General features: G+C 36.6%; 1 protein-coding gene across 1 annotated transcript; it reads right to left on the minus strand.

Annotated features, from left to right (window-relative positions):
* Positions 1–334: 334 nt before the first annotated feature.
* LOC119984272 (dynamin-2A) lies at positions 335–20,191 on the minus strand. Its single transcript, XM_038828138.1, has 22 exons — positions 19,718–20,191; positions 18,783–18,833; positions 18,506–18,626; positions 18,250–18,342; positions 16,812–16,873; positions 14,781–14,898; positions 14,274–14,616; positions 13,006–13,153; positions 8,009–8,110; positions 7,804–7,923; positions 6,323–6,406; positions 6,100–6,227; positions 5,300–5,384; positions 5,060–5,198; positions 3,811–3,887; positions 3,333–3,389; positions 2,586–2,724; positions 2,349–2,500; positions 1,877–1,990; positions 1,701–1,768; positions 1,109–1,281; positions 335–773 (listed from the first exon to the last, which is right to left on the minus strand). Exons 1-22 carry the CDS (start codon positions 19,868–19,870, stop codon positions 538–540), a joined length of 2,763 nt encoding a protein of 920 aa, XP_038684066.1. The 5' UTR covers positions 19,871–20,191; the 3' UTR covers positions 335–537.
* Positions 20,192–22,263: the final 2,072 nt, after the last annotated feature.

The raw sequence follows: 22,263 nt of genomic DNA on the forward strand, positions 1-22,263 counted from the left end.
TGTATCTATATTTTTAAAATTTTGGTACATGATAGTCGTAACAATAAAAAAAATAACATAATCTCACTTTTTTCTAGTTTGGTTCATTACAATAATAACAAACAAAGATAATGGTATTACACCAATAATGTATAGTCGTAACAAACAAGAGTAATGAATATTTGGGTAAATTTTACCCTTCTTTATCAAACAAAGGTAACACTTATTTTCCATAATTATTATTACCTTTGTAACATTTACATTGGTAACAAATTATACCCCTAAATTCTTACCCCCATACCAAACGCATATCTCATTCTTAAAAAGAAAAAAGTACAAGCATATTCTTGAAACATTTAAGAAAAAAAAGGTTGTAAAGAATTGGATTGTGATGAATATAACCAGGTATATATTTCAAAATTACTGGGGTAGTGATATATCTACAAGAAAGCCTACATCCACTAATACAAAAAAACTTGGTGAGCTTGAGAAATGCTCAATATCCGGAGAAGCAAACACCAAGAATGCAGGAATGATAACAATTGCTGTCGAGCTTTACTAATACCTATAGGATGAACCAGACTGCGGTGGTGCTGGTGGCAAACGGGTAGGTGTGCGACGGCTACTGGAATTTGAGCCAGAGCCCCCATCACCATTCTGAGCTGGATCACTATAATGTCGGCTGTGGCGGTTGGACCCAGATCTGAACGAGTTAACTGGTCCATTGGCAGCAGCATCAAATGCAGATCTCCAGTCATCACCGCCCGAGGCCCCGCTGGTTCTCGGACTGCTGTCTGTAGAAAGTCAACATTTGTGGTCAGATTTAATAACAATATCAGTAAGTTACTGCAGTAGTCTTAATGTCTTATAGCTACTAGGTAACTGGAAGTCTGGAATCAACAAAAGTTTTCCAAACAATGAAATTAAAGTTCATAATCAATGCTTTGCAAAAACCCATTACCATTTTATAGTTGAGAATAACTTTGGAATGATTAATACATCAGGTTTTTAAACAACAATCATGGTTCGACAATGCATCCTCTAACCTCAAATTCAAATTTTCATGGATGCTAACTAGTTTTGTACGCAGGGTAAAAATGTGTCATGCAATGCTTGCAGGAGCTATTACCTGCACCGCTGCCATCAGACCAATTTGAAGCAGCAGCTGCTCGATTGTCATGGATGCTAAGTTGCCTTGTGAGTTTTGAAAGAAGAGAAGACTGTTTCTGATAGCGTTCCCTTTTACGTTTTACATTCTGATCCTCCTGGATCAGCTGCTCGATCCTGTCTGAACTTTGAGCACTGATAGCAAACCATGAGCACCAGTTAATTTTATCTCTAGGACAATTTGGAAACGAACAGAAAAATAGTATGTAAAAAGTAAACCCGTTCAGATGTGCACGGAAAAGTGCATGAATTGATACCATCGGAAAATTCCCCCTCCCATTCAAACACAAAATCAATCAATAAATAATTCAGCCTCTTTCTCCTTCCCCTTGCATTCTCCCAGACAGGTGGACAATAAATAACATTAATATTGTATCTATAAACAATTAAGAATGGGTATGCATGTAAATGTTTTCCCCAGACCCATTACTTTGGTGAAACCTCGATTCCAGATCTGAATGAGCTGTAAGTGTGAACGGAATTAATATAAATCTACCAATTAGAAGAATCCAAACTCCAACCACTACCAAGGAAATTATTAAAACGGAACAAACCTAATAGAACTATACAGCTGATTAAGCATGTCTTCCTTAGCTTTCTCCACTTGGCAAAGGACAACTGCCTGCTCCAGCAGAAAAGTCACCATCAAAAACTGATGAACCATACCAGCAACGAGAAAACCAAAAGAAAAAAAAACAACAATAATTTCCATTAATGGGCATAAACTTACTTTTGGGACATTGGCCGCCAGACTGTTAAGAACAGCCTCAACATAGCCACGTACTTCTTGTGACATCCAGCGGAGCTCTTCTTCTGGGTCTGCAGGTCTTCGAGCCATTGTATCCTGCAGATGATTACAAGTTAGCACAATATTAGACAACAAATCTTCCAGTCTATTGCCTCTCCAGAATAACAATATTCTGATCTATTTTCTCCAGCATACGTTACATTTGTCACTACACAGTGCGGCCGGTAATTTGTTACATAAACCTTTGTCCTTTATCAGTAGCTGGAGAGAGATACTGAGATAAAAAATAAAAATAAAAAAGTGGGAGAGAACGCAGCCAAAAATTCTAAACATACTTAGGAATACAGAACCCCAAAGTTCAAAAAGAGTGTCAGGAAGGAAATGAAAAGAAATGTCATTGCAGTGTATGGTTAAACTACAGGAATGGATGGGACAAATAGCAAGCACAACTCACAAGTGAACCATCGGACAGACTTTGGTGCATGGGAGGAGCAAATTCACCCTTCGCCTGACCACCTTTAGTAGGCTGGACAACATTTCGTAACTTGTTAAGCCACTCAACTTTATCTGCCACACTCTCAGCCTTTAATAAAACACTACTTTGTGCTGCAAAAAGATGCACACATCACAATTGGGATGTAAGATGATGAGCAAACTGATTCTCAGGTAACCTACAGATGAATACCAATACCTTTTAAGACGGTCTTGTATGGAACTTTACTACTTATCTTGAAAAGAAGACCTGGTGCCTTTTCAGCATTTGCCTTCTTATCTTTCGAACTTTTGGATGGGGCTTCTTCATCATCAGAAAGTTCCTCAATAATACATTCCTGATTCATTTGCTCAATAATCAGGAATAAAACTCAACTAGGAAGCACTAAATAGTCAATTATTTAAATACACAAATTAACTACAAAGTTGTGCACAAATTTGACAGAAACCATAAGACGGCAAGAAGGCTTAGGCTTAAAATCGAGATCTAAATTTGAGTGGTAATTCTTAAGTTACAATAATAATTTCTAATTAGTATGAGGCTTAGGCTCAGTTCATATGCTCTGTATTTCTTTGGTAACTTGAGCAAGGATAAGACATTGTAAAGGCTCTATTGTTTGCGAAATAAATTATTTGATTCTGAATTCAAGTCCTAGCTGGCTTCCCTCAAGCTCCTAACGGACTGGAAAGACTCTGGTGTACTTACACTGTGTTCACTAGGAAGGAGAAGTAGGATGGGAAGTCATAGGAGGTTGATGCTTTTCAGTTCCTTAGAAGCAAATTTCCAAAACTAGTTCACATGAATGTGACTAGTAGACAATGAGCAAAAGTAGACAAATTAAGAGATTTTTCAGCAATCAACATGTTCCTCAGCCCTAAAGTAACAGAGGGAAATAAATGATCCATTCTGGCTACATGTCACGCAAGAAACTAACAGATAGCATACCTCCAGTGCGATTACGCCACGAAAGTGTCTTTCTTCTTGTTTTTTGGTGTAACCAAGCTGCAATAGTAAGTTAACATTAACACAATCAAAAGTAAGTTAACATCAACAAGGATCATGCCCAGCTGTCAATAAACAGACTCTACCAAACCCCACCAACATTGATTAAGAGATGGTCTCAAATAATATTCAGAAAATGATGATAATAGACAACACCTGTGTTCGATCAGATAAATAAGGTAGTTGTGGTGGCAATAACTTAGCTTGCTTATTAAACAAAAATATCAAAAGAGCATGAGACAATCTACTTTCGCTTCTATATGAGCTTATATATGTTGAATTACAAAATTTGTCCCCTGCATGCCATTGAATTGTAGAAAGAAAACATACTAAGAGAATCACGGTGTATATATCCACATTCCAAGGTAATCTTAAAGATTACATGAACATTGAAAAGTTATGATGCCCATAGAATGCTAACCTTTCCTGTTTTCTCATTTAAAACAAACCACCGCTTATTCCATCCACTTGTTTTTCCGCTTTTTTTCAATAAAAATCCTGCAAATCGAGACATAAAATGTATGTTGTCAAAGCATAGTACCAAAGAACAATTTAGACTTATATATAAAATATATAATATAGATCTAAAGAAAATGAATATATGGTTTTCCATAAAGGCTCAAAGTGCAAAATTAACAAAACAAAATATATCAGTTAAAAGGATGAGGAAAAAGGAACAAAACAAACAAGAGAGGAGACCATTACACCTCAATACTAAGGAATGTAAGAATTGATTAAAAGAAAAAAAGTTTTTCCAAAACCAAATGTCAGTTTGTCACTACCTTGTTAAAATATATAAATGCCACAAACAAAATCCAGTTATCAGATTCAATCAACTGATTGGGGTAGAACGAGCAGTTGATTAATTCCTTAAAACTTCAAGCTGTGCTTTCAGTGTTGGAAATTTTAGTTCATTATAGGGGTAAATACGGAATTAGACCCTCTACTTTGCTCTTTGGTTCAAAAAGGCCCCTAAGCTTTGTTTTGGATCAAAAAAGCCCTTGTACTTTGAAGAGTGGTACAAGTGAGCCTTTCTGTCAATCTCTCGTTAAAAAATGCTGACGTGGCAATTAAGTGCAATTTTTTTATTTCTTCATTTCTGATGTGGCGTACACATGGATCTAACCTATCAAATGGTGACACATGGCTAATTTTTATTTTTTTATTTTTTTAAAAAAATTGCAGACATGCTCTGCCTCCGGCGCATCTTCGTTGATAAACTCCATCTCCGGCGAAACCCCATGAGGAACCAAAATAAAATCAAAAGCAGATTCACCAACATTCTTACAATTTAAAGCACCCCTAATTGAATTACCTTTCCTATCAGTTCTTGAAATCCCAATTCCACTAGACCTAGATTTTCAAATCCCTTTCCCCACAAAGAGAGAAGAAGAAAGCAAAGTAAGAAGAAATGGGAAGCAGAATTGGGGGAATAGTGGTGCACGTTGCTAACCTCCCAATCAAGCTCTTGATGTCCACAAGATTCACCAACATTACAGAAATTGCTCTCAAAACTATCCCTTCGGCAAAGTACAAGGGCTACTTACCCCTTCATATATTATCTATAGCACCTATCATGGTGGAACCTTGTGCATGGAGGTGCTCACTTACTATCCTTACCTACACAAGTACAGAAATAAAATAGTATGATTTAGTCAGTTTGCACTAACCTGCTGCTATCTCACCATCAGGCCCTGCAATCTTCAGGCCTGACCCCTCTTGGGCTTCCTTATCTTGCTGATTGGGCTTGTCTTTCATTGATTTCAAGCTTCCTCCAGAGTGTTGGCCTGCTGTCTGGGGACTAGTGGCCTGGAAAGGTGGAAAGGAGCAGAAGATTAAATGGCGCATGCAATAAATATGAAGCCAACAAAACATTTATATACATCAAAGAAAGCAAAGTAAGCTCGTACCCTATTTAAGATGGACTGCTCTGCGTCAACTCCTTTTCTAGAAGATCGAGTCTTTTGCTCTTCCTCGCGGCGCTGCCTCTCCATTCTGGATAACATTCCATAATAATCAAATGGGGAGAAATAGCAAAAAGTAATATTGTTGACAAACAAATCTGACCACGCTTTTAAAAAATATCAAATCCAACAATCCCAAAAGAACGACAACAAAGAAATTTTATAACAAATTTCAGATATAAAGTTGTGATTTAAGCATTTACACAAAATCTAACTTCACTTTAACCATATTGACAAGTGCTAATTGGGCAAAACAACTATACCCTACAAAAACATCTTGATCAGCAAAGAAAAACATATAACACTGCCAAATACATAAACAAAATGCAAATACAACTTCAATAACAATTGAGCCAAACTTATCCCATGTCTTGACTTCACAATCCTCAGATGTTTTTCTCATATTAACATCAGTATGGTAACATATACTTAATACATGATTAGATTTCGCATTCACCTAATACCTCTTGATTGGATGGCTTCGCAAAGCAATCACATAAAATGAACTGAAAGTTCACAAGTAATTCCCCAAAGTTGGTATAAATGAACATAGTTCACAGGTCATATGACATTCAATAACAAACAAATATAACCCAACATATATAGGCCCAAAGCTAAGCAGCCATAGCAGATAAATTATTTAAGGATATTTTGAACTGGCAAATATTAAAAGCATCGGTGTTTCCTTTGTGTCAGAGAATATTCCAATTAAATAAACACCGATCCCAATGTCACTATGGGCATACCGCCTTTGCACCAAACGGATGACGTGTTGAGGAGGAACAAAGGCACGCTCCATATCAACTAGAGCAACTACCATCTTTTTAGATTCATTCTTGAACTCATCAAGTGCAGCACTTGCAATAGCCACAACCTAAAACAGTCGAAACAATGAAAAGCATTACTCAAACCAAGCAAAATAGATATGCAACACACAAAGCATCCGTGGATAATGTAAGAGTAAATTACCTCTCTCTTGAAAGAGGGATATCTTCCGAGACCAGGTGTTGCATTTGCAGCTGAAGAAACAATATCTACCAATACACGATGCACCTGTTGTGGTATCCATCCAACAAAATTTTGGTTAAGTAGCAGGAAGAACCAAATGAAGATCCATGCAAAATGTTTTAACGGAAAAGAATGGAAATCCAATCTACAATTGTTCAGCAGCAATCCAGTCTACAATTGTTCAGCCATTGTATGATTTAGGAGAACAGATGTACACAGCCATAAGCCTAGGGAGATGTGGTTTCGACAATTTAAATTTATAACACCAACGTTGGAGCAATCCTAATGGAACCATTGTGATTTGGTGTGGCAGTAATTACAAATTACAACCAAATAGTAAAATTTAAGCCTTCTTGCTCAAAGAAATTTTATTACCTATAATATATTGGATAAAGTGTACACTATAATGTGGTATCTAGAATAAGATGTGGTTATTTATTGAAATATTGCATTCAAATTCACAAACTGCATAGAAAATCGCCAGGTATAACAAATCAATGCAATCATAAGCAGTTCAAATCAGTATTAAATTTGATCACAGAATGGATGCCTGAAACCTTTGATCTAATAAAGTAAATGTGCATCAAAGAATGTTCTGTTTAAAAAAAAAAGTTCACTTATTTCTTCCCTCAAGCGATAAACTATAAGCTACTTTCTGTCTTGATGAAAGAGACAACATACATACATACATACAGATATTATATTAGGTAGGGCATATCATGACTGATTCTCTGGTGATTTCGGATTTCCATGCATTTATGACTCACGCAAGTTGCCCAAAACATAAAGATCATAACCTAACAATCCTAGCAGTTCTCATTTGCAACACTGAACTTACTGTTAAACAGCTAATTTCCATTTTCTTATCAAGGTACTCCAACTGTTACTAGCATATATTCTATACATTACTTCAGCTTGGATTTTATATCTATTTCTAATGCTTCAAAAAACCAGTTGGCTTGCAAATAATGTTTTCTAGACCAGGAGTTAGTTCAAAATAGAAAACATGGGGCATACCCTGAAATCTAGGGGCAATAGAATAATGTAATAGAGTGTAAAGTACAAATTTACGAAGATAAAAAAGAAAGTGAGGATTGGATAAAATAGATAGGAAATGAGACAACTCTTTCTTTCTTGAACTATATTATAAACATCAAGCAATGAACTATTGGCCCAGTGTTAGCCTACTCCTTAGGTCTTGCACCAAGGTACGGTCCCAAGTTCAGGTCGCCTCTCAAGCTGATAATATTAATAAAAGAAACATGGCTTACCAAAAAAAATCATAAACATCAAGAGTACTCCAGAAGCTAAAGGGTCAATTCTATACCTTATTACATAATTTGCAATTATACATGCTACTAAACTAGACATTAAAACAAGAGGATGTCAAAAAATAATAAAGAAAGAAAATATAGAAATATATTGGATTTGTAGAAATGTACCTCTTCAACACACATTTGTCCTGGCTCCTTTGCCAGCTCTAGGACAATTTTTATTAAGGACCTTAGTCCTTTCTCCGGAGAGATAAGATAAGGTTGATAACCATCTGCTTCTAATACGATCTGATAAAATATAAAAGGGTCGTTGAAAACGCAATGAACCTGAAAGTAAGATATCAATCGTATGATATACAGTTTAGAAATCTACCCTTTTGACATTGTTCATATCAAAATGTCTATCTAAAGGGAGTTGCTTGATCCTGTTCGGAAAATTTCCCTCAAAAGTTGCAACAACTTTCCAACCATTACCCTGCCAAGCAATTTGTTAGTAAGACTATGAATAGGACTTAAATTAGAATCTAATGTCATGAATAATAGTAGAGATCAATGATAAGAATAATTCATCAAACAGATGCTTTTTGCTGAGAAGAAAACTTCAAATTCGAGTCTATAAAATGGCCAAAAAAACTCACTTTAACAGTATGATGAAACAAAAAGATTCCATTTTGAAGAATAAAAAAGCAAAATAGAGAGACACAGCAAACTGAAAACAAAACATAAAAATGCCGACAAACTAATTTAATCACCTAAAACAATTCAGACTAGCAGAAATTCTTCAGTCTAAAGCACTGTTCCTCAACATCGTTTCAAACACCCAGCCAATCCAAGAAAGACGGAAACCAAGTGATGAAGCCTATAATCTTTAATGAAATTTATTGCTGCAGAAGTTATTCATGATTTTTGGTTCATTAAATAATTTTGGTTCATCACTTCATTGGACCTCTTTGGTTTATGTAATCTCATGGAGTCATGTGTTGGGCATCTAAGGTCAACCTCAGATTTTGTGCTGGCATTCAAGGGTCAGTTTTGACTCTTTGACTAGAGGTATTTTTAACCTCTGAAAAGAGAAAGAAGAAGGCAGCCTTTGAAGTGGTTATTTTTCCAGAAAATAGAGCTTGTTCTAGCTCCACCCCATCTAGGGTTTTAAGCATCGGAAGTTTGGATTTTGAGGAGTCGACCATGGGGCTATCTCTGGTCCCTCCATCGCTGTGTTTCTGGGCGAGAGGTCAGTGCCAAGCCGCCCTTTCTCTGCTTTCCACAAGATCTTCTCTTTGTCGTTTCAGTTTTACATCAACTTGGTATAGGAGCGTTTCCCTATGTTACAAAGTGCCTAAACCTGTAAACAAATGGCTATAAGAGGTGGACGAGGAAATCGTGGTTGAAGAGGTGGTAATCAAGTGACTCCTGAGATGTTTTATGAACATCAAAATCAAATCCAATGAGATGGTTTGTGGAACTCACCCAGTTGCCCACCGGACAACTGACTCGTAAACCCCAGGCTACATGGAAGACCCCGCAAACCCCATGGACCAGTTGAGACCTAGGCCGAGGTCCAGTGCAGGAAGATAACTGAGGTGGTTTCTCGTGCTACTATCAATTGTAGGGTTGGAAGTCGACGATGGGTCCGATCGAGCTGGGGAAGATGAAGTTAACCCGCCATATAAAAGAGGGAATGCTAGTTCAAGTGATGAACAAAGACCAAATTTGGGTAGGCCTATATGACGTAGTGAGAAACCTCCACGAAGAGAGGATTGCATTGTTTGTGCTTTACAAAATTCCAAAGAGTGATGTACAGGTTCAAATTTTAGAATTTGATGGAGAAATGGAGTCGCAGGAGTTTTTAGAGTTGTTGGACAGCATTGAAAGTTATTTCGAATGGAAAGTCATGCCAGAAGAAAGAAAGGTTAAACTTGTAGGAGCAAAGTTGAGGGGACCAGCTTCTACTTGGTGGAAACACTATCAAAGTGAGCGAGAAATAAGGGAAAATGGAAAATTAAGAAGATGGTAAAAGATGTAGGCCAACTTGATGGCTCAATTCTTGCCTAGAGATTATGGGCAAATGTTGCATCAAAAGGTGAGGAATTTGCGGCAACGAGACAAAACCATGAAAGAGTAAACAATAATTTGATCGGCTGTCCTTGAGGAGTAGCCAGGCTGAAACTGAAAACCAATAGGTTAGTCGGCATGTTAATGGTCTGCAATTAACCATACAAGACCAAGTAAGCTTGCAATGCCCTTATAAAGTAAGTGATGCCTATCAACTCTTGCTTTAAAAGTTGAATCCCAATTAGCTCGTGGTTCAACCAAAAAGCTTGTATATTGTCACATATCCCACATCGGAGAAATGGGTTGAGGCAAAGGAAGTAGACTGGTGTTGCCCAACTGGAGATTCCAAATAGTGAGGGAGAGTGCCCAAATGGGGACTACGAAACTGCGGTCTGGTGGCTTGTAAGGCTTACTCCTGCATCTTTGCCAAGGCATGGGCAACCATGATGGACTGTGGCATAAGCATCTTGACAGGTAAACAAATTTCTTCCTTCGGCCCACCCAAAAAAAAACTTAACTTATGAGCTGCAGTCAAGTCTGGAATCTTACTAGATCCTTAAAACGAATTTTGTATTCTTCAACCGTGCCAATCTGTCGTAACCTCATCAACTCCTCCATAGGATCCTCAAACAACCCAAGGCCAAAACGAGATTGTAAGGCATAAACAAAATCAATCCATGCTGGAAGTTGGCCTGATGCCTGAAGCTCACGAGGCACGAGCCCATATAGCTGCACGACCCTCCATGTGATAAAGAGCAAGCAAGACCCGCTGGATCATGGGTGTATGGTAATAGGCAAAATATTGATTTACCCGTTGGAGCCAAACTGTGGGGTCCTCTTCGGCAAACTTAGGAAAATCCAAGCGTGGGTTGCGAGTCTACCAATCAGTGTTGGCCACATGCTCTTCCTTCCCATGGTCAAGAGCAAGAACACCTTGTGGCGATGCTCGCAGCGGAGGCTAAGGTTGAGGCGTGGGAGCATGATCAAGGCGGTCATTGAGGGTTTGAATCGCTGAGTTCTGCGCATCGAGACGAGCAGTGATGGCAGAGATTGCTTCTAGAAGCTGTGAGTGGGAATCGTTATCAGCCATAGTCCGAGTTTTCACCATGAGAAATCAAATCCTCTGATACCAATTTGTTACACGACTGAGTGTAACAAAGCCAAATCAATAGAAACCCAAACAACAATTAGAATCAATAGGTAAGAGACACAACAGAGATAAACAGATATTGATATGTATGACTGAATATCCAGGAAGGAACTTCACAAGATAGCAAATACGCCTATTCAAGAGGGCGGCTCTCCAAGAGTTAGACTCTATTCAAACATCCAAAAACTGGTTAACCCTAAACACAGAGACTACAAGTATGAGCTTGACAACTCATCTCAGCCATTGACTTTCTAAAGCACCTGATGACTAAGAGAAGAAGGATCATGTTATAAAACGACAACGTATTGCTACTAACATAAACTACTAACAGTTATTCCTAAATTAACTTCCAACACTGTGACATATATGATCGCAACAACGATGCATCAACTATTAAAGCAACTAATGCTAGTTGGGGAGGACAAGCAGTAGCTCCTACACATCCTGATCATCAAACAAATGCTACCGGAGGGAGAGCTAGTCACAACAATCAAGGCCAAGTACTGATCAGATGTTACAGGTGTCCAGAGTTAGGCCATCGATCTAATGAATGTCCAGAAAGGAGGGCTGATATGCAAATTAATAGTGGAAAATCAAGTGAGGAAAGAAGAAAACTTGGCAGTCTTAAAAGATGAAAATTATCATGAAGAAATCTCCAAAACAAAAGATGTTGAAGACGAGGGAATTAAGGTGACATGATTGGTGATGTTCTTGATATTCGTAGATTTATGTTGGCACCACTTGTTCAGTAGAAAGAGCATTGGCTTCACAAAAACATTTTCCGAACACGCTGTCCAGCAGGAAGTAAACTTTGTAATCTGATAATTGATGGTGGCAGTAGATAAAATCTATGGTGGACAAGTTGAAGCTTAAAATAGTGAAGCACCCACAACCTTATCGCTTCCTTTGGTTCAACAAAGGGAATGAGGTACTCGTATCTTCAAAATGCCTTGTCAACTTCTCCATTGGGTCTTCTTTTACGGAATCAGTTTGGTGCGATGTATTCCCAATGGATGCGTATCACATCCTTCTTGACACCTGTGGCAATTTGATCGGAAGCCAATTCATCATGGTAACATAAATACTTATTCTTTTTACTCGAGTAAAAAGAACATTTCACTAAACCCAATGAAGGATGATGCTGTCAGGAAAGAAAAAGGAAGTTCATCCTCATTTTTAAACTTGAGTGGCTTTGTAGGAGAGAATATAATATTGCACCACCAACTTCATTTGTGTATTCCACCGGTTGAGAATGAGCAAAATTCTAAGGGGATCTCTTCGAGAGTCCTTCTCCAGATTCATTGGAGGATGGTGGTTTACAAAATGTTATTAGTTTTCTCTAGAGAGGGAAGGAAATTGCAGGCACAATTCCTCAAAATCATTTCACACACCCATGCCAATCCAAGAAAAACTGAAACCAAGATTCTTAGACCAAGGAGAACTAAGAAAAGTATAAATTTAAGCAGCAATAAAATAATGAAGAGAGATAAGGGCATTCAGACGTTTTTATCCTTGTTTTAGTAAAGGCACTGTTCCTCAAAATCGTTTCAACACCCATGCCAATCCAAGAAAAACAGAAACCAAGATTCTTAGACCAAGGAGAACTAAGAAAAGTAGAAATTTAAGCAGCCATAAAATAATGAAGACAAATAAGGGCATTCAGACGGTTTTATCCTTGTTTCAGCAAAGTTGGATGCCAAGCATAAATGACAATATCATATGACCTTTGACAAAAACTAACACAGCAGTCATCACATAGAATCTCGTGCAAGCTTCATTATATGTATATGTGCTCCATCCTCGAAACATATTAATACAGTTTGTGAGTGTATTCATGTATTTCATATCCACTTACTCTCAATCGTCTTTCCAAGATTCATCCATTATCATGTAAAATTTCTATCAGACTAAAAAAGCCAGACAAACCTTCCATATCTTCCGCATTCCATCATACAATGGAGGAATTTCAGAATTAGATACTTGTGGAACCATTTATACCAAAATTCCAGATAATTAATAACACTATCACCGCATTGAGAGGTCAACCATAACTTTTTAATACTTTTCAGACCAATTAATCTTCCAGAAGCACTCATATTTTTGTCTAACAAAGAGACTTCCATTTAGGTCTATTATCAAGAAATAATTATTCAGAAATAATTACTCACTTCACCACCCATTATATGTTGGAGAAATTTGTCCTCGAATTCACGACACAGCTCCAAAGCCAGAGCCCTTGTACCTTCAGAACTTTGAACCATCTGTGCTCCAAGTCTTACCAGTTCATCCTGAACTATTTGAGACCTACCCTGAAGGCTGCAAAATTATTTCACAAAAAAAAAATATTAGTGCCTTCTAACCAAGAAGAAACATACCTTGAATGACATTACATGAAAAAGGAAGGGAAAAAAAATAACCCAAAGATGAGCACCATATAATTAACTGAAATTTCATTTATGCATATAACAAAAAATTGGCATCAAAAGAATAAAGAAATATCATACAAGTACAACACTCGGTGGGAAGAGGAAGGAAAGAGAAAGAGGATGGCGTTGTTTGAACCATGGTAAACATAGGCAGAAAACAACCATTGATTCTTAATGAGAAACTGAAAACTTTCCCACAAACCCGCCAACTCCTCCCCTCCCCCACTCTCCTTCGAAAAAACAAAAGAAAAAAGTTGCAAGCTACAATGGAGTTTAGTCATTCTACTTGTCAGCAAGATGAATTTTTAAAAAAATTATGGAAACAGATTCCGGCGCAACAGAACATGAAGTCAAGTATCTACAATGGAAGACTCCCTTCCAAGCTGGCTAGTGTGCCTTTACAAGGATAACTAACAAGGGACCTAAATATTCACAGTATGCATATACAATATAGTGGCCACTATGGCTCTCGAACACTTTAACTTAGGTCTTTCCCTAGCATTAGGCATAACTGCAAGATGAATGCAATTCATTTCAAAAACACCCATAAGTTTTCATCTAGACCGTCAGACAAACTAACGCAATACCAATCACAGGTCACAGCCAGTATCAACCTGGATATTCTCTTTTATTGTGATGAGGTGGATAAAGGGAATTAAATACGGTATAATTCATCCATCTTCCAACATCCTTAAAACCCGACAAAAGTACCTCAAACAACCATCAGAGACATCCTTGCACATGCAAAAAGTAAACAAATTTAAATATTGTAGCAATTCTTGAATTAAGAAACAAATCATGTTGGCGTTCCTAGAGCAATATACATGCTGTCGCAGAACATTTCTAACACTGGGAAGGCAAGGAAAAGCACCAAGAAAAGACATTCGAAAAACACATCTGCATGAATAAAATATAACTGATCCCAGGCAAAAAATGCTAATAGAAAGAGAGTCAATTCAATGATAACAGGAAACAAAGGTCAAACAGCATCTTTAAGGAAAGGTGAGTACCCAGAAAGGAGATTTGGAAGTCTGAGTTTCATACGGCTACGAATCTGACCAGCAAGAGCATCCACCAATGCCACTCTACCGAGTTTGCTTTGAGGGGCTCCAGTCAATATAGATTTTAGGCTTTCACTCTCTGCACGCCATGCAGTTTCTAAAGAACTCTCAGCTGCAGCACTTCCAGATTGTGCAGAAGCTATTGAAACAGATTGACCAATTAGAGCTATCCATGGGATATCAGATGTTTTTGTTGGTCCCTGATTCAACAGGAGAGCCTGAACAGCCGCTAGCGCTTTCGAGTCTGAGGCTGCTTGATCAATTTTACTAATAACACCAATTGTTCTAGTACCTAAAGCCAACCAAATAATAATAGAAAAAAAATGTTAGTAGCCGTTAATACTTAATACAAAGTAAGAGGAGCATTATGTTCTCATAAATTCTTCCCGAAAAAGCAAACAATATAAACTCTTTTCAACAACAAAAAAAGCAGCAAAAGTTGAGAGCAAAACCCACTTTCTCCATCATATTCCTTGGCAATCCTGAGCGCTCGAGATGACGAAATTTCTGGGGCTTGGGAAGCCGGTATTATAACTAGCAAAATAGCATCATTGTGTTCCACATATTCACTAACCTGTAAACAGAGACAAGGCAGATTATACCATAACATCAACTTCCACAGGAACAAACTAAGGTGCATTCGGTGAACAAAGAATATCTTATATTCAATTTCTTTATAAAAAAGTAGAGAAACACTGTTGGATGAAATGATCCAGACAATTAGATTTAAAACGGTCCCGTTATAGAAAAAACAAAATAGTCATTTCACTATTTTTCAGTCTCGAGATATTGCTCAGAACATGAATCCAGCACTTTTCAATAGTATCCCTGAAAAAGAGGGTATAACTCACAGAAGTGGAGCTGGATGGACGAGTTTGTAAGATTATGCAACTGAAAGATCCATGAGGCTAAAGGTAAATTTTATAGGGCGCTGTTCATTCACAATGGTTTATGGTGTGAAATGTTGGCTGTTAAGGGCAACGTGCTAAAAAGATTAACATGGCAGGAATCAAAATGTTGGGGTGGACATGTAGCATCAATAGCAATATGATAAGAGTCAATAATTAACTTAGAGATAGCTCCCATTGAAGATAAGACGAGAGAAAATCATCTAAGATAGTACGACATGCAAGATGAAGAAACGTCAGCACTCCAATGTGGAAATCTATGAAGCACGGACACTCTATTTTGGATAGAATGTCAGTGTCGGACACAGATACTCTCGGACACTTGGAAAATACGTTCGGGATACGTGAAATAGAGTGTCGGATTATTTTATTTTATTTTTTATTATTGGACACGTTGTGGACACCCTTAAATACGTTTGGGACACTCTGTTTTTTTTTTTAACTTTTAATAAAATATGCTTCATATTTTAGTAAGCATCCAAACAGAGAATAAGATTGGAAGGCAAAACACCATCATCTGATACGATCAAGATATCTCTTCGACAAATATCAGATACTCAAAGAGATCAACATCAAATAATCAAATAATAGAGACATCAGAGACCAGTATCGAAGAACAAAGATCGTCAGAGGCAGAGATCGAAGAACAACGAACAAAGACCAACATCGAAGAACAGAGATTGACAACAGAGATCAAAGAACAATCAATAGAGACCAACAGCGAATAACAGAGATCGACCAACAAAGATCGACAGAGATCAACCGACAAAGATAGACAGAGATGGACCTTATTCCAGAGGGGATAGATAGGAGATTTCTCCTTCTCTTCTCTTTCTTTTTTCCAATGTGTGTGACTTCTGGCTTCCCGTGAAAGCCACCACATTTGTTTTTGATTTTTATATTTTTTTTTCAAATAGGACACTTCTAGAGTTGTGGCTGGGTTTTTCTTGGAATGGGTTGACATAGTAGTTTGACTTGGGCTTGAAAACAATAAACCTAATTTGGCCTTGACATAATAAGGACAATGGTTACATTACATTATAACATATATATATATATATGATTATTCGACGTGTCCCCAGCCTGTCCATACCCTACCTTTTTGGAAAATCACGTATCTGCGTCTGCGTGTTCGTGTCGTGTCCCATGTTTGTGTTCGTGTTACATAGGTGTAAATAGTAAGAAAATCTAAATAGAGAATTTCAAGAAGATGGAAATAAGGCCGAAAAAAGATACAAATAAACACAAAAAAGATGCCTATGAAACAAAACAATTGGTAGAAAGCAATACTTCGAACTGCAAGAAAGTGAAGAAAACAATCAATGTGGTCGGGTCCTAATAGTTTTGATTATGGTGGGTGTAACTAGCTCCAAATAATTGGGTCAAGGATTTAGCAATGACATTAATGCCGGATAACTTGAAAATGAAAGTAAAAGATTCATCTTTATACAACCAAATACGTTAATAAGGCAAGTAAATTACTAATGTTTTCCAGAAAATGAAAACTATATATTTTGAGAAAAAGTGATCATGAATTGAGCATACACAAACATATATGGTTTAATATTAAACCACTCACCGTTGAATCATCCATTGTTCGCTGGTCCAATCCAGGTAAGTCAATCAGCTTTAATGGAGGAGCTGGAAATATAAATTTATTATGTGTTAGGGTAGGAAAATTATCATATAATATTAATATATTTCTTTCATATTATCATCAGTGCGCATGGCCACGAGGGTATGCTCCCAATGGCCCTTACTCATTTATTGCTGCACCGGGATCCCCATGCAACGTGTCGCGCACAGGGAACGCCCCAACAAATTTCTCTTTGACTCATTTTCATACAAAAAAATATATATTTATACATATGTAAACAATAAACAGTATTTCTATGCTGCATCAAAAATAAGTAAAGATAAAATTTGATTGACAGATCTTTCATAAATTGGCTTGAATTCTTGTTTATTCAGTTACAATTTTTATGTCATCTACTTATATAAAGTGCAGATATATGCAGTTTTCCTTTTCTTAAATACTTTTGAACATAACAGATTTTCCCTTGACTTTTTTTTGCAAAATCAGATCTTTAATCATATTAATGATAACATATGGTAAAAGGGGAAAGAACCATAGATCACAGGACAGCAGCCAAGTATTTTGTAATGTCCATTTCATCACCATCATCATCAATAGACCAACTAATCATCACAGATTCTTACATCAGCTAATAAACAACCCCATATTCTAAAGATTCCGGGAATCCACCACGGTAATTTCAAAGAAACTAGCACACTTCCCAAAGGGCTGTTATCATGTAATTGTCAAATAGTTACAGACTATTTTATATATTTTGAGTTCCAAATTAAGTATAAAAGATAGCACACTTCGATTATTATTATGGTAGCTCGTTTCTTGGAGAGACTTGGCTTCAGAATTTAGACAAAACTGAAAAGAAGCTTCTCCAGTTACTCCCAATTTCCATTTATACAAGTAAGATTGAATCATCTTATATAGCTACTGAATTAGGTTTCCAAAAAGAAAAGACTTAAGCTAGAATATAAACCTAAGAAGAGTAGTAAGATGAACGACCAATCATTAATTCCTTGAAAACCACAGACGTTTGAACTGAAGTTTGAGCAATCCCTAGATGTCCGCTACTTCAGTTAAGCTCCAGTATATCTACATGGATGATACAACAGCCAACTGCTCACATCACCACAAATATCGTAGCTATAAGGTAAATTCCCAGGAGAACAAAATTACAAAGGCAACAGAAATCATCAGCCTTTGTCTACAGAATACCATAACACAAAAGCAGGCAACAATAATCAATACAGCAATAAAACAGAATCCACCACGTTAACCAGTAACAGCTATATATCACACTTACAAGATGAATATCATTAAGCTGTTCACAGCATTGACATGTGCTCCTCTTTATTTAATTTCATTTAAAATGGTCTCAAAAAAAATTATAACAGTACGCATGAGAAACAAGATACCAGAAAAGGCTAACCTGTACTAGTACGAAGCTTCAGATATATTTCATCGCGACTCTTTCCAGAAGAAGCCTTGCTCAGCCTTTCCTGTAGAGAATGGCGAAGCGCACCTACGATTTCCCAATTATTAGATCCATCAGAAGATCAGACCAAGATCAAACCTGTCTGTTGTAATATACTACATATACTGTTATATGCCAAGCACATCTAAAGCAAGAAAAATAAAATAAAATATTTATAATCCAAATTCAGAATCTGTTTAAGAGGACTTACTTGCAGAAACCTGTTGAGATTTATTGTCAATTTGCAAGATTATTGACTTGCTGTTCAAAGAGTCATCTCTACTTAAATCAATACTAATTGGGGCCCGAGTAGCACCATTTTCACCGGTTGGCTGTTTAAAATATGGATACAACAAAAGAAACACCGAAGAGGGGAGAAAAATGAAACAAGAAGAAAGACAATTGTTAATACCGCTCTTATTGATGCAACTATGCAAGTAAAACATTTTGAACAGAACAAAAAAAAAATCAAACTGAATCCAACTTACTAAAACAGGATGTCCAATTAGACTGTTCAAAACAGCAGATTTACCAGCTCCCTGATGATCATGCCCAAAACGTATGAGAATTATATTATTGACAAAACTAATAAAGATAGAAAATTGGTCTTATAAATACGAAAAGGAATTATTATTTTTTTAAAAAAAGAGTGTAAAACACACAAATAGATAAAAATTCATAGATTTTAAAAATGTATCAGTGAAGCATTATAATCCCAGATCTATAAAACACACATGCACAAAAGAAAGGAAAAAAAAAAAGGACTGCGACAATTCACTCAAAGCATTTGCAATCAATATTTTGGTACATCATATGGTGTGAACTCATGGATCGTTGATTAAAGCTAGGTTCCCTTAGGCATGTATAAATTCTAAATCCAACCCTAGCTAGTTTCATTGAAATTTAACCTAAATTCTAAATCCGTACCATCCCTAGTTCCATTGAAAATTTAACAAAACATGCATATAACATAGGATAGTCCCCAAAACTTTAGCAATACCAAGGTTCATGCCAAGTGCCACATTAACAAAATAACATTCTACTAAAACAACATCAGCATATGAAAATTAATGAACTGCAATTTCATTAAGAACAGCATAACTGATCTTTACAAGCACATTGTATAAGTATTGAATCCCGAAATAGGCACACAAAAACATTGCATCATCTTGAAACCTTTATCTCAAACACAAAGAAAAGTTGCATAAAAAGCAATTAAAATTCCTCGCAATGTCACAACTTCCATTAAAAAAAAATTGAAATATCAGCCATATATTCAAAGAATCGCTCTAGTGGGAACCAGAAAGGATTCCCAAATGCACCGATTCACACCAGGAACTCGAAAAATCCCGAGAAGATGCAAGGATCTCCTCCCCGAAACCACAACCTGACTTACAACTGTAGATGGGGATAAGAAACTTACGACATTGCCGAGAGCAACGGCGTTGAGGAAGGTAGTGGTGCGCCGCGAAGAAGATGAAGACGATGAGTTCTCGTCAACGTCCTCGTCAGCAAGCACCGCCGTGGCTTGCCGCATGGAATCAGCCAGCTGCGACAATTCCTCGATCGCATCCATATCTTATGCAACTACTACTCCAATTATCCGAAAAAATCAAACGAATATGTATGCTTACAAAACACGGGTCTGTATGTATTTAGAGTCCGAAATATAGAAAGATTTGTATGAAAAGAGAGTGAGCCAGAGAAGGAGATCGAAGGTTGTGTGTAATATAGGCAAGTATAGGAGGTCAAATTGCGAGGAGAGGAACTTTAGATCAGCGATCTAGAGGAGAAAGTCGAATTGCAGAGAAGCGTTCCTGTACCGTATCTCAGAGAAAGATGGAGAAGGACACGGAGAAGAAGGGGAGATTTTCAAAATAAGTTCTTTTATTTTTTTCCCTATTTTTGAAATTGAATGAATTTTTTATAGCAAATTTTAACAATTTCTTGTCTTGCCTTAGAGCCCTCCAACTCCTTCATTTTTCACATTTGGCAATTTAATAAATAGCATTTCTGCCTGTATTCTTAAGAATTAATTAGTTCCATTTGGTGGAACTTATTAAAAACATATAAGCCAGTGTACTTGTATAATTGTTTCTACCATAAATGACCCGCAAATCAGCTAACACGTGACAAGGAAAGGCATACAATTGACAATGGTTAACTAATCTTCAATTGACACGTGACATGGGCAGAACATTATTATTTCTAATATTTGTTCATTTTACAGGTTTTTCTTGTGGATATTAACCTGAAATCAGGATTGCCTGAAAGTTAATGTTCAAAATGCTATAAATGATGGGATTTTTGTCTTAAGGTTTATCCTCTTCCAAATCAGTTTGTTGAGAATAATCAAGATTTTCGCATGATTATCTCAAAGAAAGTTTAAGGGAAATCGGAGTTTGTTAATCCTAAGTCCCTCAATTTTCTATGCTATTAATATATTAAGTTTTTAATATATGTTATATTAATGTTCGTCGTCTTCTCCTCTGGACAAGAGACCTCGCAAGTCTGGCTGTTGGGAGCAGGAGTTTTGTAGATATGGATGTTCGATTTGTTGGTGTGTCAGGGTTTGTTGTCAACCCAAAGGATTTGATAGGATTGTCGTAGGATTCTGCACCGAGGGTCCGTTTGGCACATAATTTTGACAATGGGTCCGTTTGATAGATAATTTTGTCAGTAGCATATATACTAACAGATATTTTGGTTTTATATAAATTAATTGTTCTATTTTTTGTCATTTATATGCCTAATACCCCTTCATGTAATTTACCTCAGAATTTTAACACCATATCTGCTACCACCATATCTGCTAGTATATACGCTACTGACAAAATTGTCTACCAAACGGAGCCTATAAATAGTTAAATAGAAGAGTTTCATAATATTCCATCTTACAAAAATAAAAAAAAATTCAAATAAGTCCATACATTTTTGATAAATGAAAAATAAATGTGCATCAATAAAAAGGCAGGGGTAGTAGGGTATTCAATAAATAATTGGGAACAAATTGGGTAGTAAAATCGAAATGGTCTCAAAATTGTATCAAAAGCGACCATTTTCAAAAGACAATATTATTGTCTCAAAATTGCTTCGGTTTTAGGGCCATAAAATGGTCGTTTGATTGCAATATACAAATATTTTCTTGAGTAGCATATATTGTCTTCATAATGGTCTATCAAACGGGCCCAATAGCATATATGGTAGATAATAAATGGTAGCAAATATGATTTTTGAAATACTGGTAGGTGTTTGGTTGTACTTTTGCTAGTAGCATATATGGTGTTAAAGTTGTTGTGTAAATTACGTACATGGTATTATGCATTTAAGTTGTAACATATCAACATAAATACTAAAATAAATAGGAAAATTTTTATGATAATATAATAAACACATTTAAGTTAATTTAATAAGATAAAAATAAAAGTTATATATATATATATATATATCTTTAAAAATGATGCTTCAAATATGATAATCAATTAATAACATGAAATTATTTATACAGTATATAATAATCAATTAATCTGGACCATTTATCTTCATGCATTCGTGGTGGTTTACCACAGCATCTTTTAGAGCTTGAATCGAAGAAGCAATCCGAAGAAATGGTGAAATCAGAGGATGTCGCACAGCACGAGTACATTGTCCCCAAATCGATCCCGGTCTCAGCTCAAGAACCAGATAATGAAAACAAATCACAAATTTGTGGAGGCAAAGCGATGGGTTCACTGATCGGACGATGAATCAGACAATGGGTGCACTAATGGAGAGGATGAGAGAAATATGAGAGAGAGACAGTACAACGAGATAACTGTGAGGAGAGAAGATGTGAAAGAAGAGGAGAGAGGAAAAGTAGATGGGCAATCTGGTCAGTTCAATAAAAAAAGAAGGTAGAAATGGAAAAATGTTGCAAAAGTGTTCCAAAATTGTCTCAAATGGGACAATTTTAAAAATGACCACATATTG

The sequence above is a fragment of the Tripterygium wilfordii genome, chromosome 18 (genome assembly GCF_013401445.1).
Source record: "Tripterygium wilfordii isolate XIE 37 chromosome 18, ASM1340144v1, whole genome shotgun sequence".
NCBI classification, from domain to species: domain Eukaryota; kingdom Viridiplantae; phylum Streptophyta; class Magnoliopsida; order Celastrales; family Celastraceae; genus Tripterygium; species Tripterygium wilfordii.

Bases quoted from the DNA above. Each gene is read 5' to 3' on its own strand.
- LOC119984272 (XM_038828138.1), bottom strand. From the start codon at position 19,870: ATGGATGCGATCGAGGAATTGTCGCAGCTGGCTGATTCCATGCGGCAA. The intron at 6,228-6,322 runs GTAATTTACTCT...CGACTGTTTTAG, and splicing joins ATCCCTCTTTCAAGAGAGAG to GTTGTGGCTATTGCAAGTGC. The intron at 2,501-2,585 runs GTATTGGTATTC...ATCTTTTTGCAG, and splicing joins ATACAAGACCGTCTTAAAAG to CACAAAGTAGTGTTTTATTA.